Source organism: Rutidosis leptorrhynchoides, chromosome 3, assembly GCF_046630445.1.
Source record: "Rutidosis leptorrhynchoides isolate AG116_Rl617_1_P2 chromosome 3, CSIRO_AGI_Rlap_v1, whole genome shotgun sequence".
Taxonomy (NCBI): Eukaryota; Viridiplantae; Streptophyta; class Magnoliopsida; order Asterales; family Asteraceae; genus Rutidosis; species Rutidosis leptorrhynchoides.
Window position 1 is genome coordinate 90977433 of NC_092335.1, and position 8158 is coordinate 90985590.

At 32.2% G+C, this 8158-nt stretch overlaps 1 protein-coding gene and 1 pseudogene across 1 annotated transcript; one reads left to right on the plus strand and one right to left on the minus strand.

Annotated features, from left to right (window-relative positions):
• Window positions 1-5609: 5609 nt before the first annotated feature.
• LOC139896468 (protein PHLOEM PROTEIN 2-LIKE A10-like) lies at window positions 5610-6975 on the plus strand (annotated as a pseudogene).
• On the minus strand, window positions 6906-7505 carry LOC139896469 (phytosulfokines 3-like). Its single transcript, XM_071879111.1, has 2 exons — window positions 7256-7505; window positions 6906-7166 (listed from the first exon to the last, which is right to left on the minus strand). The coding sequence occupies exons 1-2, from the start codon at window positions 7367-7369 to the stop codon at window positions 7047-7049; spliced, it is 234 nt and encodes a 77-aa protein (XP_071735212.1). The 5' UTR covers window positions 7370-7505; the 3' UTR covers window positions 6906-7046.
• Between the last annotated feature and the right edge of the window lie 653 nt (window positions 7506-8158).

Sequence of the window (8158 nt, forward strand, 5' to 3'; positions counted from 1 at the left end):
ATTAATTACTTTAAAAGTATATATAAGCATAAATAATATACACCCACGAACCTCCATTTAATAAACCTAACGATTACACTATCATCCAACACTTAAAAATGGAACAATTCACAACCTCCAACTACACGTCGTCGTATCAAGAGCAAAATCGACCACAAACAAACGGATCATCGTACCATAATTCTCTTGGGTCGGTTCGTCAACCGGTTCAAGAAGACAAGACCAAGAAGTTCATTGCACCATTGCCACCGAACCCGCCAAAAGTGTACCTAGTTGATTCAAACAACTTCAAGGAAGTAGTTCGTAAACTTACTACAACGCCCAAATTTCAGCAACTATCTACGCCATGTACAAGTTAAATGTTTGTCATAGTATTTTTATAACATAATCTTTGTCCCGTTTCAATTAGTTTTATTGATACGTGATTAGAAACTCTTGTTTGTAATTTTGTGTCTGCCGATGATGTAATATGTTGTTCCCCTTAAACAATGAAGTAACTCATGTTACCTTTATCCATGTTACCCATGATCGAGATAAATATAAAAGTCGTCAATGTCGATTTAATAGTTATATGGTGAATCGTGTATTACGATGATCATGTCATTACACTTGCGGTCTTAATGACACTTAACGATTTTGTTGGTGATTTCAGTGTGAACCAGCAATTATTTTGGTGTTATTGGATTTACTAGGTGGAAAGTGTTTGTGATCTATCGATACTCTAATCAAATTCGGTGAAGTCTGAAGTACACGTTCGTAAAGTGTGAGATATTTTGCGGAAATCGGAAATGAGCTTGGTAATGTTTGAAAGACTTAAACCGTGCGAACCTGGACAAAAACAGGGGTGGCACGCCGTGCCAGACGGTGGCACGCCGTGCCACATGCTGACTGAAAAGGCAGAAGTGAATTGGCACGCCGTGCCACATACGGGCTGCACTGAAAAGGTGGCAACTTTTGACTGAAAAGTTGTTTCGGTTCAACAAAAGTTATACAAGTTTCCTGGAAGTTAAGGAACGGTTTTAACATGTTTAAAGCATTTTTAACACCTTTTCAAAGGGTTTATTACCAAGAGATGTGTCATATCAATATGACCCATTTTTAAGAGTTGCAACTCTTCGGTTGTACCTTTTGATTCACTATAAATAAGTTCTCCATTTTCTGGAGAAATGTTCTAAAATTCAACATTTCTAACACACTTTCTACTCTCAAACTCTCAGATTTTACCCTCTACAATTGCATGGGATCAATTCTCTTTTGGACAAGAAAGTTGATCAAACTAGTCTTATCCCAATATTGATTTCATGTAACCCGTGTCCAAATTGGTCGAAATACTTCATTGAGGAAGTGTCCACACAATTCTAGTTTCAATCCGGTTCCAGATTCACAACCCAACAATCCTCTTTTCTAATAGATTTTATTATCAAAGGGTGACTGTGAGTTCGGATTGTGGATTTAATTAAAGACGTTTAGTTAAAGGGTGTAAACTTTTTTTTTCTTTTTTAGTTTTAATAGTGTTAGAATTAACCTTCACTTGAATCAAGTTATTAGCGAGAGTAGTCCGGCTCATTGACACCTGTCATGACCCGGATTTTTTCATGATTATATATTGAACAATATTAATATTTACATGATTAAATGTTTCCAACATATTAAGCAATCAAACTTTTTAAGACTTGATTAATTGAAACGAATTTTATGTAAACGTGTGACCACCCAACTTGTTCGATGAATTCACGAACGTTATAACTTGTAAATAACATGATAATATATATATATATATATATATATATATATATATATATATATATATATATATATATATATATATATATATATATATATGAACTTATATATATATATTTAACATGATGAAATGATAATTAAGTATCTCATTAAGTATATTAACAATGAACTATATACATAAAATAAGACTACTAACTTAAGAATTTCGAAACGATATATATACGTAACGATCATCGTTGTAATAACGTCTTAATATTTATATACCGTATTAAGATATATTAACACACTATGTTATCATGATAATATAACAATTTAACATCCCATTAAATATAATAACAATGTGATTAATTACATTTAACAAGGTCGTGAACTTAAAGGTTTCGAAACAACACTTACATGTAACGACTAACGATGATTTAACGACTCAGTTAAAATATATATATAGTGTATTAAGATGTATTAATACACATTTGAAGGACTTCAATACATATATCAAAACACTCTTACTTAACAAAAATAATTACAATTGTATTCTCATTTGTTTTCATCAATAATTCTACTCGTATTCGCTCGGTATTTGCACTCGTATTATAGCCAGCTTCTAGATGTATTTACTATTGGTATATACCAATAAAAATCTGCTCCTTAGCAGCCTTAAATGATTAAGGAACATGTGGAACTAACCATTTGTCAAGTAGCATAAATTAATTAGCAAGAAAACAAAATTAGGAATCTTTTCTTTCTTTATAAACTAAAAACGTTTTTATGTTTCATTCCATTTTTTCATACTTACACTTTCAATTCTCTCTCAAAATACTCCTTACTTCATACTTGATCATCTCCAAGTATTTTTCCCATCATTTAGCTTCAATTACAAGCTTTAATCATCATAAAAACAACCTAGAATCAAGAAGTTGCAAGATTACTTCCAATCTTTTTAATCCAATCCAACAACTCATCAAAGATCAAGAACTTTCATCTAATCTCAGTTACTTTTCATTATTAATCAAGGTAATAATCATATCCAAGCTTTGGTTTAATTCCTATAAACATAACTACCTTAAATCAAGTAGTAATCTTACTTGAACTTATTTTCGTGTCATGATTCTGCTTCAAGAACTTCCAAGCCATCAAAGATCCTTTGAAGCTCAAGTTATTTTCTCATCATTTCTAGTAGGTTTACCTACTATACTTGAGGTAGTAATGATGTTCATAACATCATTCGATTCATATATATATATATATATATATATATATATATATATATATATATATATATATATATATATATATATATATATATATATATATATAACTATCTTATTCGAAGATTTAAATTTGTAATCACTAGAACATAGTTTAGTTAATTCTAAACTTGTTCGCAAACAAAGTTAATCCTTCTAACATAACTTTTAAAATCCACTAGACACATGTTCTATATCTATATGATATGTAACTTAATGATTTAAAACCTGTAAACACAAAGAACACCGTAAAATCGGACATACGCCGTCGTAGTAAAACCGGGGGCTGTTTTGGGTTGGATAATTAAAAACTATGATAAACTTTGATTTAAAAGTTGTTATTATGAGAAAATGATATTTCTTATGAACATGAAACTATATCCAAAAATCATGGTTAAACTCAAAGTGGAAGTATGTTTTTCAAAATGGTCATCAAGATGTCGTTTTTCGACGGAAATGACTACCTCTTTCAAATATGACTTGTAACCTGTAACTCTGACTATAAACCACTACTTTTTCAGTTTAGTTCTAAATACTACAGTTCATTATGAAACCATAGCAATTTGATTCACTTTAAACGGAGTTGTAATGAATATTTGGCGAGCAAAACAAAATCTGCTAAAATTAACGTTGTATGGACGAAATTTATATTGTAAAAACTATATTAACCATATCCTTGCTAACTTTTCCTATATATATTTGGACATGTTATCATTAGTATAACAAAATATTATAATATTAGTTAATTTCGAGATTGTATATATATATAATAATCTCGGTACATTCCATGACAATAAGTATACAATACGTTTTGATAAATCCTAAGACAATAAGTATACAATACGTTTTGATAAATTCTAAGAAAATATGTATACAATACGTCTCTGGGATGATGCAAAGACAATACGTATACAATACGTCTTGGGGGTAATTCTAAGATTATATATATACACCGATTATTGGACTGTTGGACATTTCGGACTATTTTGGACTACTAACAAAGGACTACTAACATAAAAATGTTAAAAATTAATATATAAGTATTCTATGAATTTGTTTTATTTTATTCACATGTCGTATTATTATCTGAATCATTATTATTGTTATAGGTTCGTGAATTCAAGGACGACGACCATATTTTTAATAAGCTGAAAACTTATTATTAATATACTTTTACTACTGTGAGTATATAGTCCCATTTTTAAACTCTACAAATATTTTGGGATGAGAATACATGCATTTTATGTTTTACGCCATAGACACAAGTACTTAAAATATATTCTACGTTGAGTTGTACCACTTTGCATATCTTCCTTAATAGCTTGGTAACTAATATTTATATGTTGTAAGAACATGTATACGCGAATCCTATTGACAGATCTATCGGGTTTGACAACCCCAACCGGGCTAGTCGCTCTAGTATCGTAAACGGTTGCATAGTACTTCGTTTTTACTACACTTGGTACAGTGTAGGGAAATTTCATAATAAAGGGAATATGCTACATTTATGGTTAAGTATGGTTACCGAAGCGCTCAACAACTTATAGAATATCTTTATTGAAATATTTATAACTATGAAATCTTGTGGTCTATATTTATATCGATGCTAGCTTTAAACCTATATATCTCACCAACCTTTGTGTTGACTGTTTAAGCATGTTTATTCTCAGGTCCTTAAGAAAATCTTCCGCTGTTGCAATATCTGAGCAAGCTGTGCATGGAGTCTCATGCTTTTGTTTAAATGAAGTGTTGCATTCAATAAAACCTTTGTCATGTATTATATTCGACTGTTATGTCACGTGTGTAGTATTTGGAAACCGATGTATTATGGAGATTATTTCTTAAATAATCGCCCACTTGTTTAAAACATGCATTATGTATAATAAGGGTGGTCTTTTTATGAAACGAATACAATATTTTCTAAAATGTATCATATAGAGGTCAAATACTTCGCTATGAGACCAATGAATAACGTACCGCGTTTATAGTAATATGGACGAGTCGTTTCAACACCTAGCATGGAAGACTCGGAGAGGGAATAAATTGATCGACCGCTCAAGGTCCGGAATTTTCAGGGGCCTAATTTTTTTTATATATATACAAACATAATTGAAGATTTAAGAGTATGTGAACTAGGGAGATCCAATTAAATCACTGAAGACAAAGCACATTAGGCTCAAAAACAACAACTAAATGCACTAGAAAAAAAAAAGAAATAAAAGTCTATTAGCATTCTAACCAGGTCGAAAGGATCTTTTATTAAATGGTTTATATTATTCGTTAGGGTCAAAAGACATTTTTTCAGCTCGTTCTAGACCCTCAAATTCTCGGGACCGGCTAAACTCTCCGTTTTACAACATTTTCATTTCACTATACACATTTACACATTTATAATAGTTTTTCAAAAAAAGTTCAAACTTTGATTCCATTGACTATGTAAGTTTCTACTGTCTTCGAACTGATGTACGTATTTATCCTTCAACAATTTATTTTATGTTATGTTATTTATACGTTTTTATATATCAAAATGGAATAAAATTAAAACTGCTTGTCCTTTTCGAAGGAAATATCTTTTTTTGGAGGGGATAAGATCGGTTCTGAAACAGATATCATATTCGGAATTACTCTGTGATTGCCTTCGGTATCACACGTCCCTATAATCCTCGTGTACGTATACTAACTAATTTACCATTATAATTACAAACCCTAGGTCAGAAATCATAACACAAACCCCAATCCGTTCCTTCGATTCGCTAAAAATTTGTACCGTATGGATTTACAATTACTAAACAAAGGTATAATTTACGCCCAAAAAAGAAAGAAAAGGTTTCTTTTGATTACAGCTCTAGGGTTTACAACTTATGGTGCTTATAAGGTTTGTAATTCCCCTTCTGTGATTAGAAAAAGTGACAGAGTGTTTAAGATTTTAAGTGCTTTAGCTTCAATTACTGAATTTGTAGGTGATTCTGCTGAAACAATTGGAGTTATTTCTAAAGATCTGAAAGAATTCGTTAAATCTGATTCTGATCAGCTACCTACTAGTATAAAACAAGTGTTTAAGATTACGAAATCTGATGAGTTTTCAGATTCCATTGTTAGGGTTACAAAGGCTTTGACTGTAGGTGTTTTGCATGGGTATTGGGCTCTGATAATGTAAAAAGCAATTCGGGCGGGTCGGGGTTTTCTGATCGGGCTTTGGATAAGCTGCTTTCTCCTGCTGGGTCGGGTTTCGCTTCTGTTATTGTTGGCAGTTTTAGTAGGAATATGGTTTTAGCAATGTATGCTGAAAGAGGAAGGAATATGGGTGAATCGGGTCAGAAATGGGTCGATGTGATTACAGATGACAAGTGCAGGGTACTAATTGGAGATTATATTCAGCGATTTGTGAGTACGATGGTGACGATTTATCTTGATAAGACTATGGATGTGAACCCATATGATGATATATTATCGAGTTTGACTAATCCTAAACACGAAGATAAAGTTAGGGATTTGTTAGCGTTAGTTTGCAACGGTGCTATAGAGACGTTTATCAGGACTTCGCACCAAGTTTTAACGAATTCAAGATCTAGTAGTAGTTCAGTTTTGACTACGAAAAGCTCGTCGACTATTAGTGAAGTTTTGGATGGGCAAGAACTAGTTTTGAGTAAACTAAAAGCAGGAAACTTAACTCCAAACATGAGATTTGTTTTTGATGTTATGGGAAGGGTAACACTCGCAAGTGCGAAGTCGTTTTTGGAATTTTCGTTCAACAAAATATGTGAGGGTATGAAAAGAAACTGTTATGAAGCTTACAGGTACCTAAGTGCGAAATCTTTGGTTGTCATGACCATATGTGTTTCCCTGTATTTGCATATGTTAAATGGTCCATGGAGTATGGTGACAGTTTAGCTTTATATTGTTTGTTTTGTTTTCGAGTTTATGTTTGTTTTTCTATGTACATAATATGTGGAATCGGGATCAAACTAATCAAGTTTTTTATATTCTAGTGATGTGATCATTAAAGAATGTTGAAATAACAATATACATGAAGAAGATGAATAAAGATACAAGTCTATATTAAGGGGTCGTGTCTTGTGTATAGATATAGTCGATATGAGCTAGAAGCGTTTTTCCTAATATACACTCTTGTTCACTGATTCCTTCACATCCTTGTTCGAACTCGATATCTTCACCACCCTACAAAAAAAGTTGCAAGATTTTCATTAAACCTTGAAAAATATGAAATTGACAAAGTAGTAATGATCAATACATGGTTTGTAAGATACCTTATTTTGATTATCTGGCATGGCGGTTACGGACGGTGTGAGGCGGGCTGCGTAGGATGATGTGGAGCAGAAGAGAAGGGCTAGTATGAGGAAGATGATGGTGTTTCTAGACATTGTTGTTAAGGTGACAAGGGTTCACAGAAAGAGAGAGATGAATATATGAATATATAGAAAGCAATAATAAGTGAAGTGTATGAAAAGAAGACTTTAGGCAGCACACTTATTGTTAAGAAAAGTTCTGTTTTTGTAAGTGAGAGTCGTATAATAATTGAAGTTAAACTCGAATCTAGAATCGTTCAATTAAATATTAAAAAGTTGGATGTGAAATGAATTAAGCGTGTAGAGTAAACAGGATAAATAATTTTAACCTGTCGATTAAGCCAAAAAGGTTGGCTTGTGGACAAATTGACTAAGTTGCATAAGGTGCACCCGTGAAGGTTTTGATGCAATGGTGTTGTGATTGTGTTCTGGTCCCATGTCTTGTATGTATGATTATAATATATGGTCAAATCTGAGGGATTAAAGGTTCATGACACTTGCTAGCTACCGGTCCATGTACACTTCATTTGACCATAGTTAATCGTAATCTATTCTATCCTTATATAAACAAACAATTAACAAGGTTCAAATCGGTTTAAGATTTTTCATGTTGACACGTTCAATGAATAAAACAACAGTTGTTGATGAATTGATGTGTTTTTTAACGTGTCGGTGGTGAAGTTGGGTGTATGTTGATGATAAAAAGTTGCTTTTTATTTATTTTAGACAAAATTACACGGATAGTCCGTGTAGTTTGCAAAAAACACACGGATAGTTGAAACTTGATTGTCCTTTACTTTACACGTTTTACACGGATAGTTCAATTTTCTGACGGACGTCAAATCTCCTCTGTTAAGTCATCCC